Source organism: Caloenas nicobarica, chromosome 16, assembly GCF_036013445.1.
Source record: "Caloenas nicobarica isolate bCalNic1 chromosome 16, bCalNic1.hap1, whole genome shotgun sequence".
Lineage (NCBI taxonomy): Eukaryota > Metazoa > Chordata > Aves > Columbiformes > Columbidae > Caloenas > Caloenas nicobarica.
Genome location: NC_088260.1, coordinates 6,025,777 through 6,048,522, shown reverse-complemented (window position 1 = coordinate 6,048,522; position 22,746 = coordinate 6,025,777). Strand labels below are relative to the sequence as shown.

Below are 22,746 nucleotides of genomic sequence, written 5' to 3'. Positions count from 1 at the left end.
AGCTTTGCCACCAAGCTGCAGCTCCTGGCAAAGAGTGCTCGCCGGACAGGGCAGCTGAGCGCCCGGGGACACGTGCTGCCCTGCGCTCCTGCGCTGGGGGATCTGCCTTGGCGTTCCCATCTGGTTTTCCTTCCACCAGCCACCATTCCCAGCTGAGCAGAGACGTGCGCAGAGCACTGTGAACTCCTGCCCTGGGCTCACCACCCAACACATCCCCAGAGCACCTGCACTCTCAGGAAGGTACGAGGGACCCAAGTCTCAGCACCCTGCAGAACCAAATAGAATTCTTCCATCATACTCCGAGACACAAGAACAAATCCCATTTCAAACAACGCTGCCAGGTCTCATATTGCTCATCAGAGCACCCTGAGGAGCCCATCTCTCAGGGGCACCCGAGCGCACGCAGGAACCAGCCCAGCAAAAGGGATTTCCAAGGGAGCAGCAGCCGCCAGCCCATCTCGCAGCCTCCCGTGGTATCAGCGCCCCAAAACTCTGCTCCCTGCTCTGAGCAGCAGCATTGCACCATAGAAAGGAAGAGGAGACACCCAGTCATCTTATCATACCAGATTTATTTTTCTCTTCCCTGCATTTCTGATACAAGGGATGTAACCGAGGTCTCCCCAGCAGTGAGTCTTCTATAGAAAAAAACCAGTCATTAATCTCCCATGGCAAAAGCATCCCTGCCCTACAAAGAACACCCACGCAGAACACTGCAGTGCAGGCAGGGACCGACACACTTTTGCGGCCTTCTGCTCAGGTAAAAATGTATTGAAGCCTCCCAGTCGTACAGAAATCAGCTACTCAAGAGCAATATTGTTGTTGCACACACAGCCACCCAGGGCGCACACTAGACAATCACGTTTTCTATGCTAGCTACAAAATTGGATGTAGTGTCTGGTAGTGCAATATTTCCCAGTTTGGAGGGACCTCGCTAAGTCTGCATTAATATCTTTTCTAGGAATGGCACTCCTGAAGAAGGAAGGAAGAAAGGGAAGCAAAGATTTTATTCCACTGTGTTCAACAATCCACTCAACTGAACAACCATTGTGTTCTATTTAGACACTGCTTTTCCCTAAAAGAAAAAAAGAGCTCGTGTGATATTTTAAACTATGATTGGTACAAGTCAGTGCCTAAAATCTCCAAACTACACATTAACAACTGGTTAATGCTGAAATGTTCTATGTAAAAAAAGAAATCCTATTTTAAAAAACCAGCTTATTATCATTTTTAATTTCTCCGGATTCAGTCCAGTATCTTGAGTCCTCTGAATGCAGACATTCCTGTCCTCACTAATGCTTCCGATCACTCCTGTTTAATATTACTGAGCTGACATAGAAAAAGCAACCTGATGTGGTTTTCCAGATGCATTTCCAGGCATTGGTTCTAAAAAAACGGGTTACTTCTCTGAGAACCAGCTGAAGCAAGACAAGAGAAAAATGAAGCAAAGGCCACCTCTGTTCTCTTGGTTGAAAAGCGCCAAGTATTTTCTGGTCTGTTTGAAATGTGCAACATATCGTGGTTCAGAGGGTCTTCCAAAGAGCCCAGGGAGCTTCCCCTCTGTGGAGAAACGTGCACACCTGGGGACATGAATCCTTGCAGGACAGAATCACAGAATCATTTTGGTTGGAAAAGACCCTCAAAATCATCGAGTCCAACCGTTAACCCACCCCTGGCACTACCCCACGTCCCTGAGAACCTCATCTCCACATCTGTTCAACCTCTCTGGGGATGGTGACTCCACCACTGCCCTAGGCAGCCTGTTCCAATGCCTGATAGCCCTTTCTGGGAAGAAATATTCCTTAGTGTCCAATCTAAACCTCCCCTGGTGCAACTTGAGGGATGGACCAAGGCTGAGGTAGGGTCTGGCTGCTGCCAGCTGCCTTGTGCAGCGAAGCTCTGAGCCGTGCAGAAGGGCCAGAGCACAGGGTGAGGGTCACCAATGCCACAGGTGCCTTTCCAGGGGGAAAGGGAAGTCCAGGGGAGAGAGCAGCAGCCTGTGCTTTATCAGTGAGCTTGTTTTATTAGTGAGCAGAATTGGGGAACGGGAGAGGGTGACTGGTTTTTAGTCCTGTCCCAAACAGGGGAACGTACATGGCTTTCCTTTGTGCCAGAAACCCCGCAAGAACTGAGCAGCCCAGGAGATCGCAGTCTCTCCTCTCACCTGGTCTGGGCCCAGGCAGGACTTGCAACAGCATGAGGGACCAAGGCTGGGAAGTTGCAGAGACGCTTTACGAATCAGGCTCTGAACTTCATTAGAAATGGTAGGAAAGGTCCAAACCTCCCCAAAACACACACACGTGCACACTCCCCACTCACACCCTGCCTTTCAGATCAACCTGAAAAAGCTGCCTGCTGCTGGCAAGCATCAACCATTAAAAATAAGGCCAGAATGAGACAAAGCGACCAAAATAAATAGTTTGGCAACAAAGCAAATGTGGCTGTTACGCAGAGGCCAAGTCCTGGTTCGAAACAGCATGTCTCCCTCACAAAAGAGCCTGCAAACAAAGTGAAACCTCTACCCGAGCAAGAGGAGATTTGCCAGCGGAGGTTTCCAGAGGGCTCTCAGCAACTCGACGCATTTCCCTTCCAGAGCACACAGGGGGTGAGGGCTGCCCGAGCCGCGTGCCACCGCCTGTCCTCTGGAAACGAAATAAAATTAAACCTTTTCTGCTCCTGAGCAAATTCAGACAACAAACTCTCTTGTCCGAAGCACAGGCTCTGGCAAGAGCTTGGCAGAGGCGCAGCTGGCTCAGCACGCTGACCCTCACGCCTGCCGCTTGAGCTCTTAACCTCCCGCACTCGGAAACCTTCCTGAGAGTGGCAGAGTCCATCTGCTTGTGTTTAACCTGCTGCTTCTCAAGTCTGGGCGAGCGGTTCATTCTCTGAGACAAACGCAAGGGCCTTGCACAGAGCGAGGGAATTGGGCAGCCCCCACGCACACCTGACCTGAGAGAACAGTGCCTGTTTGTGGCACATCCAATGCTGCAGCCTCTTGCTTGTCTCCTCGTGGGCTCTGTCACGTTTCTGCCTTTGTGCAGCTTCCCACAGACCGAGTTCCACCCAGTAAGAAACTGGACCATCTCCTGGGAAAGGAAAAAGAAACGCTCCCCCAGCAGCAGCTGCCCAGACTGCAGAGCCTGCTGGGGGTATCACAGTCACTAATCTGACTGGCACTTTTAATGTTCCTTTTGTGCTCCCCTGGGGTTTGCTTTTAAAGACGATTTACGTGGGTGTCAAGTGAAGTGCATTGGGTCAGGCCTGTCACCTCCTTCATCCTGGAGCAGTGCCCAAGAAGAGCCAGCCCTATCTGGCCCAGCAGCTCTTCCCCGGAAACCTTTATTATCAGCTGCATCTCTCCAGCCCTCGCGTGAGCCGGCAGCTCTGTGCACGAAGGCCTCCACCTCCAGCAGCAGCCAGCAGCTCCGAGAGCCCCTGTCGCCGAGTCCAGGGCCACTAGGACAGCTCGAAGCCAGTGTTCATGCTGATGGCGTAGCGCAGCTTCTCCCGCAGGATGCTCTTCTTGCTGTAGTTGGGGAGCTTGAGGAGGTTGAAACATGTAGAGGAGGTCGGAAGACGCCCGCCTGGCTCTTTCTTGCGGATCGTGAAGAAGCCTCGTAGCACGCTACCCAGCGTGTCACCGGTGTCCTGGAACGGGGCAGAAATACAGCACCTTGCACTTCTCCGCTGTGCTCTTGCCAAGCAGGGTGCCTGTGCACAGGGCAGAGGTGCCAGCCCTAAACCCGTCTGCTGGGAACAGGGAGAGCCGAACCTCGAAGCCCTGTCCCCCACAGTGGGTAGAAAGGAGCTTCTCTTGTAACTGCAACTGCCGTCACAAATGGCGAGTCCCTGTGCAGGGTGCACAGGGGACAGGATCAGTGGCACAGGGACGTCCCAAGGGGAAAACACAACCCTGGAGACAGGCAGTAAGAGCCCGAGTGCTGCTGTGTGTGGGAGCCGGTAGGTGCAGCTGTATGCACCCTATCAGGGTGAGGTTGTTTCACCTTGCCCTACGGAGCACGTATCTTTATGCCTTAAGAGTTTCCTGGTGCGAGATGAGGAGGCTGGGAGGGGCCTGGCAGGGAACACACGAGACAAGAGCAAGCAGGGTCCCTACCTGGTCATCAGAGACTTCCACGCAGCGGATGGAAAATGGAGGCTTGAGGTAGGCGAAGCCCAGAAGCGGAGGCCTGGAGCAGCTGGTAACAAACTGAAAAAGTGACGGACGGTGAAAGACGGCAGCAGTGAGAGCAGCCTGGCTGTGCCAGACCTGCGGGTAACGCAGTCACAGCTGCTCGGGCTGGCGTTTGAGCACCCCCAGTACATGCTGCTGAGCTTTAGTGCGCAGCTCTGCTGGTCTTTGAAAACTGCCGTCTAGGCAGGGTGACAAAGAGCATTTATAGAAACTCTGCTTCCAGGGCTGTCCCTTTGAGGAGCAGGATGTTGATTTTAAGGTGTCAAGCATTTGTGGAGAAAGCACCCAGCTAACTGGAGGAGAACAGCACTGGCACAACCAACCCGAAAGGCAGGCTGGGCTGAAACGCCAGCGATTACCTTGAGAAACATGGCTCTCTCCTCGGGGCTGAAGTCATTGGCCAGGATGTCCCACAGCCAGATAATGACCCGGTGACTCCCATGGAAGCCTCCGTAATACACTGTGTGTTTTCTGGGGAGAGAAAGGCTGTGACAGGCAGAGAGAATTTCTGCTCTCAGGAGCCAGTGGAGGAAGAGACCCTTCCTGTTCATTGGTACTTTGTCCAAATTAGCTTTAAGGAACAGCTCCATTTCTATCTGCTCCTCAAATTTCAGTTAGGAGGAGCAGAAAGCTGTGAAAGAGTCAGTCTCCTGCAAACCTCCAAACAGCTCTGTAAGAAACCGGCTCAGTTTGCTGAGCAAGGAGACCAGCACACCAAGTTGCTCACTTACTTTAAGTCCTCGAGGTCAATCTCAGCGTTGTCACCAGAGATCAGCCGCTGCAATTCTGGTGCAGAAAACATACGAATCCACTCAGGCTTAATGATCGACCTGAATCCACTGATGAGTGCTGCTGTCTGACTCTTGATTTGTGTGTGCATCCGAAAGTGAGCCATGAGATGGATGTAGCTGATCCTGCGTGTGACAGGGAGGGTGGCAGTGAGGGAGATGCAGCAGCAAGGGATAACCACCTCGCTGGTGCAGGAACCAGGCTGCTGACCTGTCTCTCCAGCCCAAAAGGGACTAGCACTGCATTATACTTTCCCCTCCAGGGCCCTGCTCTTTGTTTAAGCAGAAAAAGCTGTTCTTCTGCCCAGACTTTGCCCCCCGCCTCTGGGACCGTCTGTTCATTTCTCAGAGCTTCTTCCCAAACCAGGGACTGGCTGGTTTTAATAATAATCACTTGAAGAACCTTGGCCGGACAGCAGCTCACAGAGCAGAGCGTGCATCCAGCTCCTCTTTAAAGGATCAGATCGCAGTCACGGTCGCTTCTCTAGGTTTGATGCTGCACTGGAACCCATGGCTGGAGAATCAACACACCAAAAAGCACTGAGGAGATTTCCACCTTCATTCCAGCAGTATGAAGAGGTGCACTGTTTATCAGAGGGAAGCACCATCAGGCTTCCTCTTCTCACCGACAGTCAGAACAACCAAGCTGGCAGATTCTACTTCACCAGCTCCTGGGCAGACACCACAACCCCCTGCACTGGGTTTTCAGCCAGCTGACCTCACTCCGCATTAGCAGACAGAACTGTTTCAAGATTGCTTCCACATCTAATGCTGCTTCTGCTCTCTCCCAACTACCCATCTGTGTGCATGGCTGCACAAAAGCTTCAAAGTTTCTGCTGTAAGCGATCAGAGCAACATACAGGACTTTCAACTTTTTCCCTGAGCTGACTTCTGACAAGCCAGAGAATGATCCTTTCAAATGCAAACTCCCTGGTCAGAGATCGAGAAGGGAAGAGACTTCTGGGAACATCAGGTTGCGCAGCACGACTAACAAAGACAAATCCTCAGGTAGGATCCAGCTTTCACTTGCCATTAAAGAGAACCACCCCCAGATTACCAGTTCAAACACACATCTGCTTAATAGATATTTTATCCTGCTTTTATGATCACTGAAGGCTACAGAGAAAGAAAAAAAATGAAGGGAACAAAAAGGTGGGTTTGGTTTTCAGGCTCCGGAGTTGACATTTACGATAACTATCTAAAAGCCGGTTATCTGTGAAAATAGCTACAGGGCTCTGTGTCTCCTCCGATTTCCTGTGTCTAAAGTACGACTGTCGACTACATTTGAACTCACCACTGTCTCCTCTGAAGAACAGCGCTTTATACGACTGCCACATGTTATCATTCTGAGATCTGTCTGCTCCAAGGTGTCTTTGAGCATCTGTGCCCTCTATGTTCACGACTGTGTGCCTGAATTGCTTTGAATCCATCTGTCTGTATCTATCACCGTCATTAAATTCTGCAGAATCTCACAGACTGTGTGCCTTTGACCTCAGAAGCGCTGTTTCAAGAAGCAAATTGTCAATTTTTATTTTGCAAATCGAATTTAATACAATTTCTGCCGATGAACTGTAACCAGTAAATTCTATTAAGATATTTATGTGCTCCTTCTATTCCAATCTATCTCAATTCATTCCAGATGCAAGCCCAAGGAACTAGAATAAAGTATTTTGCAGTGGTGACCTTAAAAATCTAATTGCTGTACTTACTTATTTTCATTGGTAACGGGAATGGTCTTCCCTCCAGGAACAAGTTCATGGCAAACAAGCTGAGGAAGAAATGATTGTATTGCTAATTACTGCCTGGAACCACAATGGAAAGAAATGCCACGCTAAGATATTACCTCCCCATAAAACATTTATTTTTACAATAAAACAGTAGGATTTAAAATTTAAGTAATAATCCTGTTTCTGCCTTGAACCAGTTTCACTTAACTATTAACATAGTAATTGAACAGCGGGGAACTCCACCTCTCCCACCAGTGGAGCCAGTGCTTCTTCAAGGAAACCTCCTCTCTCGTCCGATCCATCACTGCTGAACCGCACACAAATCAACTCGAAGAGCCCCGGGGGACTGTCACAGTCCCCGAATCCAGAGGCTGAACGAGCTCAGAGCCTTTGCATAGCTCAGTCTGCCAGCACAATCCCTGGCCGTCTGCTCCACAGGTCTTGTCTGGGGCCACCCGAGTGACACAGCTCCCTGGAGTTCCCTGTCCCTCAAGCTGGGCACTCAGGAAAGTCATTATTCACATGTTACAGTGGCCTCTGGGCTTCAGTTCCAGGTGACTTCCAAGGTCAGAAGGGAACCCAGCACGGGGAGAAGCTCAGCTCCCCTGTGCCCAACACAAAGCTGGACCCAGCGGAGACACACAAGTTCAACCAGGAACCACAAGGTTACCCCAGATGGATGCTTCGGTGTGGCCAAAGCATGAGGAAAACGGGGTGCCCCGCTCAGTTTAGAAGCTTTGCGTGCTGTAATGCAAGCTAGGTCCAAACTAGGCAACTTAGGAATAAAAAAAACCCGCAGCATAGAAAGCTCTCAAGGACAAGCTGCCCCAGATAAACGCTCCATGACTCAGTGGTCTCTGAGCCCCGTGCCACTGGATCTGCAGTGCTAACTGTTCAGGCTTCATGCTAGCTGGGCTCTCCCCACAGAATCTGCAGCAACAACAGCATCCACTGACGTCTTATCTATCTGTATGTTCCAGCTGTGCACACACAGCATCACAGAACCCAAGGCACAAGTACAACCAAGAACCTTGAAGCCTTTATAAGGGACTGACAAAGACTTTGCTTCTCAAGGCCACGAGACCTCCTGACAGACGTCAAGTTTCTCTGATGGAAATGGCTACGTTGAAAGAAAAGGAATTCCTCCCTGCTCACGTGGATTCTTCTTTTTAAAAGACAGGAAAACCAGTTATGCAGGGAAAGCACAAAACAATGTTTTTCAACTAGAAAATACAAAATCCGGGCACTAGAAAAATTAAGGGTCAGAGGGCAAACTTTTTTGTGGAAAAAGCTATTCTCTATCCACAGCTAAATACTCAACGAAGCCACAGAATCCTACAGGAGAGTTCAGAGACGCTGTGATGCTGAGCCAACCTGTCAGCACAGGTGGTTTTTATAAAAAGAGAGCAGAGCTCAGCCCTAACCACAATCAAACACAAGGTCATTTACAGTGAGTCCCCTCAGGATCCTTGTTCGGATGGGCCATGCGGAGCATCCAACCCAAATGCTCGGAACTGCAAGTACCAGAGTAAAAAGCACTTTGTAATGTGAGTGTGGACAGTGCCTGACTTTGAGATGCTCAGGAACAGCTCTCAGAAAGCCCAGCAGAGAATAATAGCTGTCTTCTGCTGACAAGTCAGGCTGCAGGCTTATTTCTCTGCTCTGAGGACACTAATAAAAGCTGGGACACCTCTGCTCAGGAGTCAAACCCAGTTCTGCTGCCAAATGCCCCAATCTGCCACTTCTGGCACCACAGGCTGTGGGATCCCTCAGGATCCATCTCAGTGCTTCAAAGGCTCTTCCTGGTGGCATTAGCCAGACAAGCAAGGGAGACGCTCCTGTATGGAACAGCCGAGATCTAACCAGGGGGAACAGGGACTGCCTGAGCCAGGGTTGTGGACTTGGAGTATCAGTCATTGAATAAAAACCTACCTGACCCATCACATCTTCATCGTAGGACAGTGTTAAACCCAGGTCACTGATATCGCCATCATAGCGCTAGAGGAACAACAGAGAAAGGGAAAGACGGTCAGTGTTTAGCAGCAGGAACAGCAGTTCTGCATTTTTCTATTACTCTCCCACTAAGTGATCCCCAGCAGGTACGAGGCACCAAAGCATAACAAATACACAGAACCATAGAATTATAGAATCAACATGAGTTGCTTTAGGTTATGGGGACACTGCACAAGAACTGATGCTAAAACTTGGGATTTCCCAACTGCCAGTTCCAGGTTTACACCTTCAGACTCCTTTCTCACCCCTGCCCACCCCAGTGAAAACACAGGACAGCCACCTGCCAACCTGCCTCTGCATCACCAAGTACTTCCAGTGTGTTTTTAAAGATGATCAGTACCCCAAAAGAATTTGCAATCCTAGTATTTCTAGCAGCAGCCAGCGGTAAGGGAGTTAAACAACAGGAAAATGAATGCTCAAACCTTAATTGAAGTGAGATTTTTATAGAACTCCGAGTCCAAGGAGGGAAGTTCATCTACGGAGCTGTAGAAGACGCTGTGGTGGTGCCCAAGCAGCTGGCTCAAGAAGAAGGAAGCAAATGGTACATCCACAACTATTCCCTGCAGACAAGGAGAACACATCGGTAAGGTCCTGCTGCACATTTTTCCTGTGCAACATCTTTGACTATGAGGCCTGTAGGCAGATCACGTGTTGCAGAAGAAGTGCAAAGATGTAAGACACTGAAATCAGCTAAGAAACCCACACCCTTCTAAAATCCATTAATTAGCCGAGCAGCTACAAAAAGGCAACAGGGCAACTTCATGTTTTCTTTAAGAGAACTATCTTACATGGAGAGGGTAATTCTGTCATCCCATCCTCCTTTTCACCACATGTCCCTTTAACTAAGTTATCAACAAATGGATGCTTGTAAGGTGTAACACCAAAATAACAGGCTATTCCAGTGTCCCCAGCACCAAGAAGAATAATCAAGATATGTCCCAGGTTTTACCTCCAAAACTGTTTTTAATATCTGCCTGAAGAAGTGCCAGACTGCTCCACCATCAGTATCTTTATCCAAGTCATTTTTTCAAATTCACCTCTTCAATAACACCTCCCCAAGCATGTGACAGATGCCAACAGTGACAATATCCTAACGTGCTACTTGTGGCTCACCTCATAGACAGCCTTCCCAAGCATCTTGCCCACAAACTCAAAGAGCTGGAGGTAGTTCTCATGAATGTAGGATGTTGGGGATGGATAAAGCCTCTCGTCACCGCTAGTTGTCTGCACACAAACAGGTAACAACGCAGTGAGCCAGGCTGTTTCTCTCTGCAACGGGTCGTCACAGTCAGCATCTGCAGCTCTGCATCATACCTTGAACAAGTTGAGTGCAGGGTCAAACACCTTCTTTATTATCTCTTCCAGAAACTCTTTGAAGACACCATCTTGATCAATGCCAGCCTCATCGACACCCAGATCATTCACAAACTTCACTCTGATCACTCCTTTCATGGCGTTCTGGGAAAGCTGCCGTAGCTGTTCATACCCATCCTACACAGAGCAGAAGAGGCAGAGGACAATCACGCAGGGAGACACATGAAACACCCGTGCAGACACCCCAGAAATCTGCATTTGTCATTAAATCTTGTGTTCAAAAAGACCAGCATTTTTCCTAGTCAAAACTCCAGGTTTGTAGCAGTCTGAGGTGAACTAAGGTCCAGCATTTTCCTGTCATATCACTTCATACAAAAGCGACAGAACTGGCACTGGGTCCCTCAGTGCCCACAGAGAAGGTAAAAGCACATTCACACCCCATGTTCTTGACAGACCAAGTCACTGGTTTCTTGGTTGGCTTCTGCAAGCCAAGCCAGGTCACTCACCTCCAGCATCCGTGAGCGGCGGATCGTGATATGTGTGACATGAGGCGATGCAGAACTGGTTTCAACCAGGCCAAGCTTCTCCTTCTCCTTTGTAACCATGTTTCGGAAAAGCAGCACTCTCTTAAAAAGAAAAGAAATGTAAGTTTTCATCAGGCACTGTGGGCTGACTCTGTGCAGCTGCCTGCACACATCAGCTCTCTCTCAATGAAGACAGTTTAGAGGAAATATGTTGGGGAGAGTTTGGAGGAAGAAGACTTTTGTTTAACTGGCATTTCGGTCACAAGCTCCACGTCACAAAATGCTCAAGATGCATGTCCCTTCCATCCCAGGCCAACCAGGTCACTGGCTTTTCAGCCTGCACCCTCTGTCCCTGTCCTACTCACGTTCTTGTGGGGAATGATGTGCGGGATGTACTGCAGGAGCAGCTGGGCTCGTTTCTTGTCCTTGTCCAGCTCCTGGAAGAGCACGCTGGGTTTGAGGTCCCTTACAAAGAAAGGCACAGATTCAGAGATGCCTGAGAAATGCCCAGGTGTGGGGAACAGCCAGGGGTAGGAGAGAGAGGAAACCTGTAATGATTTCAAAGACGACATAAGTGCTCAGGTGTACAGAGCTAAGATGGCCAGAGACACTCGAGCTGTTAAGTGCTGAGGCAGTTTGCAAAGCCTCACCCTCCGTGAGCAGCAGCTAATTCTTACACTGCAGAAGAGAAGCACAACAGGAGGGGTAGCCTCAAATGCAAACCCAGGGAGCAGTTCTGACCTGGATCTTGCAGGTAGGACAAGGGGAACTCAGTTTAAAGTAAGGGACCTCAAACTGGTCACCCACAGGGAAGCTGGTGCACTGGGACAAGCACACAGCTCCATACAATCCCTGCCTTGAGCTGCACACTTACTTGCGTAACCAGTGATCCTCCGGAGCAAAGCGCCTGCGGCAGTCCCGTTCGTACAAGACCATGAGCCAGCCATGGACAGAATGAAACAGCTCCAGGGTCTCCCCTCGGGCGTTCTCTGAACAAAAGGAACAAAGCAGCAATGTCCAGGCACCCCGGGGAACTGGAGTGTCCAAGAGCAACATATTGATCCTCTGCCCCACACTAAGGACAAATGTATTTCTCCTAAACCACACTGGTTGCAGATGGGAGAGATTTCATGCCTTCCAGAAGACACAGTCTCCTCTTCGATCCAAGTGAAAAAACTCTTAGGCACAGCAAAACCATCTCAAGCAGCTCCAGCTGAGCCATCACAGCAAAAATGGACTGTCCCATCTAACTGTCAGAATTGAGCTCTACTCAAATCATACCAGCATACAGATCAACACTAGATATCTACAGAGCAATATCTACTAGATATCTACCCCAGCAAGCCTGCTGTGCTTTCTCAAAGCACCACATTACATTCTTGTCCAATGTATGGCCCAGTCACGCTATGCTCTGGCAAAAAGCAACGTGCACATCAAGTCTGTTACACAAATCCTTGTTGGAAATAGAAAAGTGCACTCTATTTGGTGCCAAGCACAATAATGGCATCTGGACACCAAAAGACTGGGACATATTCTCATGCCACACAATGTGATATGTTTTTTTGTGCAAAGTAATAATTCACAGAAGCTTCAGATTCCAAAATTAATGGCAATTGTTGTTCTAACAGTAACCTCAACTCATGCTAATAAAAGCACTTACCTACAATTCCATCCCAGATCATCTTAAATACAAAGGAATTCAGAAAAGATGAGATAGTAACAAGCTCTTCCAGTTTGAATGAAATCTGCTCTTCATAGACTTCTATGTCATCAAGAATCCTATCAGAGAAAACAAATGCAAATGCACAAGCACCAATTTAATTCCCTTTTGAAATTTTCATAAAGGCACATTATCCTTTAGAAGCAGCTCTTATTTCTATGACAACTGACACCCACGAAGACTTAAAGCCATAAACAACTAAACCTTATTTATTGACTTTGATGGATATCTGATCCTAACAGAAGACAGCATGAAAGGTCTGAGATACAGCGAAAACAGTATTTCATAGACGTATACATTAGTCCCCAAGAGAACTTTTTCATTATTCATGCTATGAAAACTGTCTCTACTGACCAGCAACACCATTTTTTTTTTTTACTCTGCCTAGTTATTGTTATGCAAAGGCAGAAATACCTTAACTGTTCCTCTTGAAACCTAAGAAATACAACAGCTTTGCATTACAAATCTAGAGAGCACCCCCTGCTTGCTACCTACGTGATAAGGTGGCGGGAGCAGTCACAGAAGAGCATCAACATGGCCAGGAGCCTCTTGGATTCCTCTGTATCATTATTCAAGCACTCCAAGAAGAGCTTTAACCCGCCCTGTGGTCCCAGTTCACAGATAAAAGCCCATAATTTGGGCAGCAGATCATCCAGGTAAGTGAGGCCTAGCAACAGAAAAAGAAAGCACGCTCAGTAAAGCTTGATCTGTCTCCTTGTTCATGTAGGCTCAAACAAACGTGACTTGGAGCTGAAAAATCCTTTTGCAAACACATTATTTGAAGGGAACATAAACATCACATTTGGCTCCCAAGCCTGTCTGCATTAACGGGAGGTGTACAATCACCAGGAAAGCAGAAAAAAAGCCTTTTAACGAGGCATTAATTGTATGCACATCTGAAGCCTTCTCTCACTAATTATTTCGCAACTTTAGAAAATAATTAATTCCTGCGACCCAATCACCGTTACAGCCATCTTAGAGATGAGAACACAAAGAACAGGGTTGTATCTGTGGGCACCACTACAGCCACAAACAAAGGCTCTGGAGTCATTCCTCTGCTCCAAACCAGCCTTATCTCCTCCTCCATCCATTCCCAAGACAGGTAATTTGTTCTAAAGATGTATGAAAGCATTCAGCGTTTCCACCACATAAAGATTAATATTGCCAGGTTCTCAAAAACACTGACTCAGTCTTAAGTTTGATATGGAGTAAGCAAGGTTTCATTATAGGAAAACTTGCTTCAATTTGTATTCTGGAGAATTAATGTTGATAAAGAAGTGATGAATGTTATTGATCAGATGTATGATTCAAGATGGAACAAGCCTTCCACCCAGCCAGTCAATAAACTGTTGTCAGTAATAAAACTACCAACAAGTCAACAGAATTTAATAAGAAAAATCTATTTTTTCTCCACATTTTTAAGTGATTTGAAAAGCACAGAAGCACCCTGACCTGTGAGTATCTGCAGCCGGATCTGTGTCAGTGTTGTGAGCGTGGTTTGGTACAGGACACAGATGCTGCACACCTTCTGCACTTCTGCCGAGTCCACTCGCTTGCCCCCAACAGGCTTGAGAATGTTGCGGACAGACGCAGATTTCTGGAAAGCTCTCTTGAAAAGACCTGTGCAAAGAGAAGCACATGAGACCTTGGCTCAGGAGACAGAAGTGCTGTTCTGTACTGTTTCTTATTCTCAGTCACTTGACAGCCATGCGATAAAGAGGATTTTAAGCAGACTAAGTCATTCCACAGACAGGAGGTTTGGGTGGATTTTTCTGGCAGACACCATACAGAATATTTCAGTGGGCACTACTCTACAAAACCACAGTAACTAATGACCACGGGATCTAGTGCTATGGGCAGCAGCTAGAAAATAGTTAGAATACAACTGTTTTATTCCAAATACTCTGCAGAATGACCGCACGTTGCAGGTCCCCAAGCCAGCTTCCCCTTGTTTTCCACCTCGGAAGCTGCCCTCTCATCTTGCTTTGGGAAGTACTAAGTTATGCTGTAAGCACTTCAGCTACTTGAGAAATAATCATAAATCCTGCTAAAATAAGCAAATATTTTTCACAGCACCAAAGTAAGAGGATTGCCCCGGGTCACAGAGGCATTCTGAGCAGGAATTACAAGTAGGAGAGATCATATCCCCACCTAAGCCGCAGCAGCAAGTAATTACTCAAACCTTTTAGCATAAGCGGCAAAGTCAAAGCCCTGCATGTCTAGGAGAGACAAAGATGTGTACACACACGCGCGCACAAAACCAAAGCAACCCTCCCAAACTGACTCTTCATCGGAAGGCTGTTCTGAGGGGAAATGGGCTGTGTTGGCAGCTGAGCTGTTTCCTGATTCTCCAGCAATTTCTTGCTGAGCACGTCACTGAAGAGGATGCGGATCAGGTGGACTCCCCAGAGATGCTGCAGTTGCTTCGTCAGCAGAGGCATGGACTCATTCAGGCTGAAAGACAAGTCAGAAGAGACATGTTAGAAGGCAGGCTGGAATAAAACACCGGACAGTGAGACTGTGATACGTCTAGCTCATCATCAAAACGGAGTTTGCACCCACCCTACAGATGGTTCTCATAGGAAGAGCTGACATGCAGGTCCCGTGCTGAGTGTACCAGTATGGCCACTGTTTACCAGTCTGACTATACTAAACAAATGTCCTCATGTAATAGTCTGTATATGAATGCACCAGTTTATATTGTGCAGATATAACCTGAAATATCTGAGAAGTTATTCTGAATAGGGTCACACTGCTCATTTCAAAACATAAAACACATTGCAGCATTAAAAAAAGAAAAAAAAAAAAAGAAAGAAAAAAGAGAGAGGCTTAATCATCTATCAGCATAAGGTTCTCCTCACTCACCCGTAATCCACAGTCTGTGAAAACCAGCCCAGAACAGGATGCCAGTGGGTGAGGTTGGATTTCTTTTGTGAAACATACTTCTGGCAGTAGGAGAGCATGTGAACGAGCACACCCACAAAGTGAGCCGTCTCCTCCTCAAGAACTCTGTCATTCAAGGAGCCCAGGTACACGAGATTACCTGGTGGAATGACCAGCACAGCAAGATTTAAGAGCAACAGATGCTGCGGGACAGTGGCTACAGACATAATAGAGGGAATGAACTCACAACCCTTTTCAAACCCCAGTGAGGATTTCTGTGAAGAATAAGAGAGCACTCTGCAGCGAGCCGTGTCCAGCACACATCAGCCCCTGCGGTGGCATCTCCCTTTGGCCGCCTTCTCACCTAAATCCCACCAACACCTGCTACCAAGTACTGTAACCTACAGATGATCCATGGTTATTCCCGAGTTCCAACTGTTCCTCTTGTTACTTTTACAGAAATGTGAATTTAAAATATTTCAGTAGCACATCCCTTCAGGGAAGTTAGATCCAAGTCTGCTACGCTGTGAGGCTTTCTCAGAGTTCAAGTGAAAAGCTAGCGGGGATACTACTTCATGGTTTAGGCGTGATGACATGTATACAAGAATCTTCTGACCCTTCCTCCATTTGCAAGGGCCTTAAACCATGTTTGCAACATCACTAGATAAATCTCAATTATTATTTAAAATCATATAACTAAGGATAAAAAAAATCATAAGTTGGATGCAGCTCTGACCCCTGGAGAATGACAATTTGACTCAAAATTCTCTTCCAAGCACAGTGGGGAAAAAAAAAAAAAAAAGAAGTCTTACAGGTGCTTACCCAACAAACAAAGAGTGTGACTTCCTTCCAGGCACACACAGACATCTCGGCATTGTGCTTCACGACTTAAAAATAGGATGAACTTGCGGAAAAGATCATGACATTCTATCACTGCCAGACGCTGAAAGACAGAATTTAACGGCCAGTGAGGCTGAGAAGTTGCCACACCTGATCTGCCGTCAGCAATTCGGATTGTCTTTCCTTTCCAAAGAAAGCAGCAAGTTGAGACTTGCGCTGAAGAGAATGTGACAGGAAGCTGGTCTAGGAAATAAAAAACCTTGCAGGTGAATAGGCCACATTCTAGGTGTAGACAGACCTCTGCAAGTATCTGTCTGCGAGAACACAGAATGCCCATTTGGCACAAAACGTGCCTGTCCACACCAAGCCACACAGAAGAGTAGCCACGTGGACAAGCTACTAATTATCATCACAGATTCTCTGCTATGCAAACAGACTGATTCTTGCTATGGCTCTGCCTATGGTTACAGAAATGGAAGAATAAGGACATGCAAAAAAATTCAAGCTGTTTCTCATGTATGTCTTTAGCTTTATTCTTATTTATTTATTTTAGGGCAGTTCAGCCCATCATCCCACTTCTGCTGTATTACAAACCCAGAGTATCTGTAGGGTGTAAGGAACAAGCGCTTCAGTAACAGAAAGTTGAATCCGGCAGAGAGAGAAATGCCAATGCTCTGTTCCAAGAGTTGATAAAACAGAATAACAAGTGGTCTTATGTGATATTCAGTGGATTTTTGGCACTATTACATCACCCGCTTACCTCAGGTGTTAGAGTAGCAAGATGAGTCATTATAGCAGGCACAGACATGATATGGATCAGAAACGACCTCAACAGATTGTCTGAAAACTGCGCAGCAACCACAGGGCTACAAGGAGAAAAATACTTCAGTGCAAGAAGCCCAACCTAGCAAAGTCAGACACAGTCTGTAACCGAGCCTTTCAGAACCGGCTGCTGGTTCTACCCCCATCAAGAGGTGCCACTGGAAAAAGAACATTCACTTACACTCCTGTTATCAAAGTAAGCTCACAAAATTGCTTATGACTCAAAGGAATATCAGCCAAACGGTTCACAGCATAATGTATTTTTACCCAGCACATCAACACCACCCAGAGCACTGTAAGTGCTTTGTGGTTCATTTCCTAAATTTCTCTTCTCCCCACTACCACGAAGTCAGTAATTAAATAGTTGTTTTCCTTAGGAAGATGTTAAGTGACATATTCAAGGACATCCACTACTACCCTACTGAACATCACCACCTCATCATCCCAGCAGTGACAGCTACAGAAGAGAAGTAGCACACAATTAACCACTGAAGTCATTAAAAGAATGCTCATTAGTGGCTGCAGATTTCCAAAGTGAAGTGACATGAGGTCAGGGTAACAGCATACTTTTCTTTTTTTAAAGAAAACAGACTGAATCATTAGACAGACCTGCAAAGAGCTCTTGTTTCAGGGACAAACTTTGCCCCTGCAAACTGAGTAACAGGTAAATCTGCATTAGCAGCTCATTGTTCTTTGTGAACCACTGTACTTATCTAGAGACCTCCCATCCCTTCTGATGGTTCAACAGAAAGACATACAGACGCTGTGCTCTAAACTGGAATTGCACTCCAAAGTCCAGGCTCACACTAACACTAATTACTGACTTCAGAGCATTCTGATCTGAAAAAGGATGACAGGAAAGTGAACTATTTGCCTAAAGCAGCTTCTTTCATCAGGACGATATTCTCAGTGGCACAGAGACTGGTAGAATGAGAAGTCTTCAAAAACACAATAAAGATGACTTAAACTGCAAGTCACTCCAAGCAGCTCTGGCTGCCTTACCGCAATGCCAGGGAGAAGACGGCAGTTAAAGAGCCTTTGGACAAGGAAGGTCTGGATCTTGCCAAGCCATTAGTTAGCAAAATCTGGAATAAAAACAAACAAACAAACTGCACTACTCAGAAAGAGATGATGACTACTCCTGAAAGACATTATGTTTATTTTCAGAGCAGAGAAAAAGAACACCACCAGAGAAACCTAAACACCTGTTACCATAAGTCATTTGGCAGAACTACAAGGGCTTCAGGTTAATAAAGGCATAAAAGAAAAACTGCAATCAGACACTCTACAGACTTATTTCTCTAGCACCTGTACTCAGAGGTTTCCCAGGCCTTTTACGATTGCCAGGCAAGGCTCACAGTTGCCTGGTAATATAATTCTCATTTAGAAGATTAATAAAAACTACCCCAGTTCCCTTCCCCAGCAGAACAGTAAACCAAACCAGACCCATACAACATGGCAGCAGCAAAGTCTGGAAAAATATTCAAGACTCCCCCCTGTCCATCTCATTACAAGGAGATTAAGTATGATTTAGATTCAGTGACAAAAAGGAGATGGTGTATTTGGTCTCAAGTGGGGAGACTCTGCTTCATTGCTTTGAAGAAAAATACAACCACACACAAATCATCGGTGTTCCACGACCAGCTTCTCCCTGACACACAGAGACCATAAAAGTTTCCTCAGAACAAGGAGCCCGTGCAGGACTGGGGCTTGTTTAGAACAAAGAGAAGACAGAACCGTATCAGCTGGAGACTGACCTGCAGCACAGAATAAAATCCCTTCTGATTCAGGTGTCCCATGATGTTTGCACAGATGTGGTTCATGGCCGGCCTCAGGGTTTCACCTGCCAAGTTAAACACGAGTGTTACTCAAACAACATCACGGCTCCACTCTTTACCTCCTTACACACTATAAATGTTTGTCAATTCATGAGTTCTTTTTGCACAAAGTCCTTGCCCTTATATGCAAAAACACTGTTTTAGCAGCATTTTGCATCAAGTCTTGTTGAAGGTATGAGTCTCATTTCCTCTAAATACTTGTTTACCTTTTCTGTGTGAATTTCCAACAAAAACCCAGAGCTAAAACCACATTCCATTATCCCCTGAACACTTCTTGTGCATGAGATTTTGGAGCATTATAAAAACATTGTAACTGTTGCTGTTCTAAGGGAAATAGCCTGTCTAATCTCAACAGAATCCTTGCTGCCTGTTCCATGCTTTGTGCAGGTACAGCAGCATAATGAATCTTCGTGGTAAGCACAGGGAGAATAAAACATGCAGAAAAAACACTCAGTAGATTTTAATAGCAAATCCCAGATGAGTGGCTTAAAATATTGAATTGGATGCACCAACCTTTTCCCCGAAGGATTTTCCACGTAGAAGTGTCCGTGAAGGTGACAAGCATTGTGAGGTGCAAGTTGACCAGTCTGGAGTCTTGCAAGATGTCAGGCTGCGATAGCAAACACCAATGTCAACACATCAAATTAGCTTTGTGCCAAAGGACAGAACTGTTAAATGCAGGGAGACAAAACACAAAGAAAACGTTTCTCACCTTAAGCTGCTTGAGGAATTCACAGCAAAACCACAAAACGTCCTTGATCTGTTTGATCCATAAAAGCGTAAGATCCTTGGAGAGCGCCAGCGACACGTACCATACCTGAGACAGGCAGATACAAAACAAACGGCAGCAGCGATCGGTATTTGTGGTGCTGATCACCAGAATGTATTACCAGGGAGCTTTGTAACAACACAACTTCCCCAGTGCCCTGCTTAGCCCAGTGGCGAACGAAGATATTTCTCTCCCCACAATTCACTGGTCAAAACACACCACCCACCACAGAAAGAAATCCCTCTTTAACTCCTGTTGCTGTATACAGGGTAAAAATATCAGAGGAATACTACAGAACTTGTCCAACGTTTCATCACAGAATCTCAGTAGTGTTTGGGGTTTTGAAAGCTAAAAATTAACGTATCACCAACCTAAATCCCCACACACAGAATTAAAAACAAAACAAAAAAAAACCCAAACCACAAACAACCCTCCCAGCCTCAAACTAAAAAAACCATGCTGCTGACCTTGGGCTCATTCTCAACATCCATACTATTAAGAATACACCGGCAGAGCTTTTCAAATCTCTGGGAGGAAAAAAAAAAAAGGAAAAAGGTGGCATTAGTTTCAACAACAGGAAGGGCTATTGCGGAAAAGCACTAGGAACAGCTCAACAGAGGGAGCAAGACACCTCCATAACAAACCAAGTGTTCCAAACACATTCTCTACAGCCAGTGCCGACAGCTCCTTATATACAGCCTTTCATTTTCCAATTGTTTTCCTCATAATTAGCTCTCACAGTTTCCTGGGGCAAATATCATCATTTCACAGACACTACAGCAAAGGGCTTCACTCTGAAACCACAAATGCACGGTAGGGTGAGAAAAGTAGTTGCAACACGAACTGTCTTCACACCAGACTCTGCCAGGACACTGTGTGAGCTCGTCACAACGGAGCTGCCTGGGAAGCTGCTGCAGCTGACAAAATCCGAGGGCACTGCTCAGTTACGGAACTTGGCGTGGTCATCGGCAACAAGAGTCATTAAACTACGTCCCGAATATGGAACGGCTACTAAAAAATGCAAGGGTTCTTCTATTTCATTCCTACAGGCAGATCTCTCCAAGAAGGACAAGGAAACAGAGTTAATATTTCTGAGGCCAAAATATAACAAGGCAAACTACATGATCGCCAGGTAACTAATTAAACATATTTAACATGTTAAAACGTCCTCAAAAGAAGGAAAGCCTGTCAGAGTTGCCACCTTACCTCTTTGTCCTCTTTAGGATTAAATACAAACAGCAGTTTCCTAGCAATTCTGAAGACAGAAAGAGCACTTCTTTTATTTGAGCCAGATTCACTTGCCGCAAAGAAATCCTCCACTTCTCTCCTACCCAAGTGGGAAAAATGAGTTAAAAATCAAGCACACCTCTCCAGACAAGAGCAAAGCGTGGAAGGTAGAATTTCACACACCTTATCTCCCTCTGCAGACGACATCGACAGAGAAATCTCCTGATCAAAGCCTGGATCTGGATGGCAGCTCGTTCCCTCTCCTTCAGCTCCCGCCGCTCCTCCCGAGCCTGCCGCGCTTTGTCCAGGAACTGGGCTTTGGAGGATTGGCTTGCACTGAACATTTTTGTAACCTACCAAATGTAAATTTAAGGAAATATAAGAATCATTGCAGAAAACACCTGGGGAACCAGAGGCAGAGGGGACACAACGCACAGGCAAGGGTAATTCTTTACATCACTTCTGAACTGACCCCCTGCATCCAACATTTCGGTAGGGGAAGGAGAGCACCCAACAGCACAAAAAGAAATTAGTGCAAAAAGCAGCCTAAGAAAGCCAAAGTTACTTGTCAGCAGGGCTGCAACAAGGCAACACACTGATATCCGAATCATTCCAAAAAAGCCCACAATCTAATGCAGGCAAACAGATTTTAAGAGCAAAAAACTCCAACTATCGTGTTCTCATTGTGTTCCACACCCTGTACTCTAACTTCCCTTCCGGGTCTTTGTTGTTTTCCATTTTCTTGTTTACAGATAACATACAAGAACATTTCTATAGGCACAGACACAACAGAAAGAGCACAAGCGACACTTGAAAGCTAACTGATTGCTGCTCAACAACACAAAATGCACAGAGTCAACAACAGCTTTATAAATACTTAACAATGAACCCACCTGAGGGCTTACTTCTCCAAAAGATGTGTATGATAATCATTTATATGCAAACACGATCCCCACCCACTGGGTTCGGGCAGCTCCTGCACAGAAAAGCACATCACCTGGAGATGATTTGGGGATTTCCTCTCTACCTTTGCAATTCTAAGTCCTTTTGACCAGACTGACCTCTCACTACATCCTTGAGAACATGTGAAGTCAGAAAAGCTTCAAGAAAGGAGAAGCAGCACCCCTGCTCAGTTGCGATCACTGGCACACATAGTTCCTGTGGGGAAAACACAACCCAATGTGTGATAAAAGCAAAGACCAGCATCAGGCGTGCTGGGGCCCTGAGCAGCAGCCGCCCCACAGCGAGTGTTTCCTGGTCCACCTGGGCAGGACCCACCTTGGGACTTGCCCACGCCACTCTCAGCAGCCAGCAGAGACCCCACCTCCCTCACACCCACTACTTCACCACTGAACCCCAGCCTGGTTGGGGTTGAAGGGACCTCTGTAGATCCCCCAGCCCAATTCCTAACGCAGGGTCACCAGAACAGATCACACAGGGTCATATCCAGGTTGGTTTGAATGTCTCCAGAGAAGGAGACTCCACACCCGCCCTGGGCAGCCTGTTCCAGGGCTCTGGCACCTCAAAGTAAAGAAGTTTCTGCTCATATTCAGAAGGAACCTCCTGTGTTTCAGTCTGTGCCCGTTGCCCCTCATCCCATCGTTGGGCACCTCTGAACAGAGTCTGGTCCCTCCTCTGACACCCACCCCGGAGATATTTATCACATTGATAAGAACCCTCTCAGCTTCTCTTCTCCAGCTGAACAGCCCCAGCTCTCTCAGCCTTTCCTCATCAGAAACTCCAGACCCCTCAGCATTTCCACAGCCCCAAAGGCTCATCCCGGAGCCCCCACAGCGCAGCGCAGCCCAACCCGCCGGGCCCCGGCACCCGCCCCACAGCCCCGGGGCCTCGGCCTCGGCCTCACCCTCGCTCCGCCGCCACCTCCTCCCGGGCCGCCGGTGGTAGAGCCCGGCAGCTCCGCCGCGGCCCAGGCCCGCGGCCCCGTTGCCCGGCAGCCTCCGCCTCGTCCCCCGTGTAAGCGCTCCGACCGACAACCCGCCCCGCCGCTGCCGTTCCGCTCTCTCGCCCGGCGGCTCCGCTGGGCTCGGCGTACGGAAGGCAGCCGGCGCTGGTCTCGCTGCTGCCGGTA

General features: G+C 47.2%; 1 protein-coding gene across 1 annotated transcript; it reads right to left on the bottom strand.

Moving 5' to 3' along the window:
• Nucleotides 1-569: 569 nt before the first annotated feature.
• UBE3B (ubiquitin protein ligase E3B) lies at nt 570-22,738 on the bottom strand. Its single transcript, XM_065646397.1, has 29 exons — nt 22,522-22,738; nt 21,719-21,815; nt 21,551-21,633; nt 20,841-21,010; nt 20,637-20,757; nt 19,898-19,957; nt 19,374-19,478; nt 19,175-19,271; nt 18,581-18,666; nt 17,826-17,908; nt 16,762-16,867; nt 15,984-16,104; nt 15,144-15,321; nt 14,563-14,732; nt 13,731-13,898; nt 12,774-12,945; nt 12,219-12,337; nt 11,433-11,547; nt 10,924-11,023; nt 10,541-10,660; nt 10,035-10,211; nt 9,834-9,944; nt 9,143-9,280; nt 8,640-8,705; nt 6,690-6,748; nt 4,924-5,106; nt 4,552-4,663; nt 4,115-4,207; nt 570-3,645 (listed from the first exon to the last, which is right to left on the bottom strand). Exons 4-29 carry the CDS (start codon nt 20,999-21,001, stop codon nt 3,454-3,456), a joined length of 3,213 nt encoding a protein of 1,070 aa, XP_065502469.1. The 5' UTR covers nt 21,002-21,010; nt 21,551-21,633; nt 21,719-21,815; nt 22,522-22,738; the 3' UTR covers nt 570-3,453.
• Nucleotides 22,739-22,746: the final 8 nt, after the last annotated feature.

Excerpts from the sequence above, each read along its gene's own strand:
- UBE3B (XM_065646397.1), bottom strand. The coding sequence starts at position 21,001 with ATGTTCAGTGCAAGCCAATCCTCCAAAGCCCAGTTCCTGGACAAAGCG. Across the intron at positions 19,479-19,897 it reads ATGTTGAGAATGAGCCCAAG|GTATGGTACGTGTCGCTGGC; the intron begins GTCAGCAGCATG and ends TGCCTGTCTCAG. Across the intron at positions 16,868-17,825 it reads GTCTTCTCCCTGGCATTGCG|CCCTGTGGTTGCTGCGCAGT; the intron begins GTAAGGCAGCCA and ends TTCTCCTTGTAG.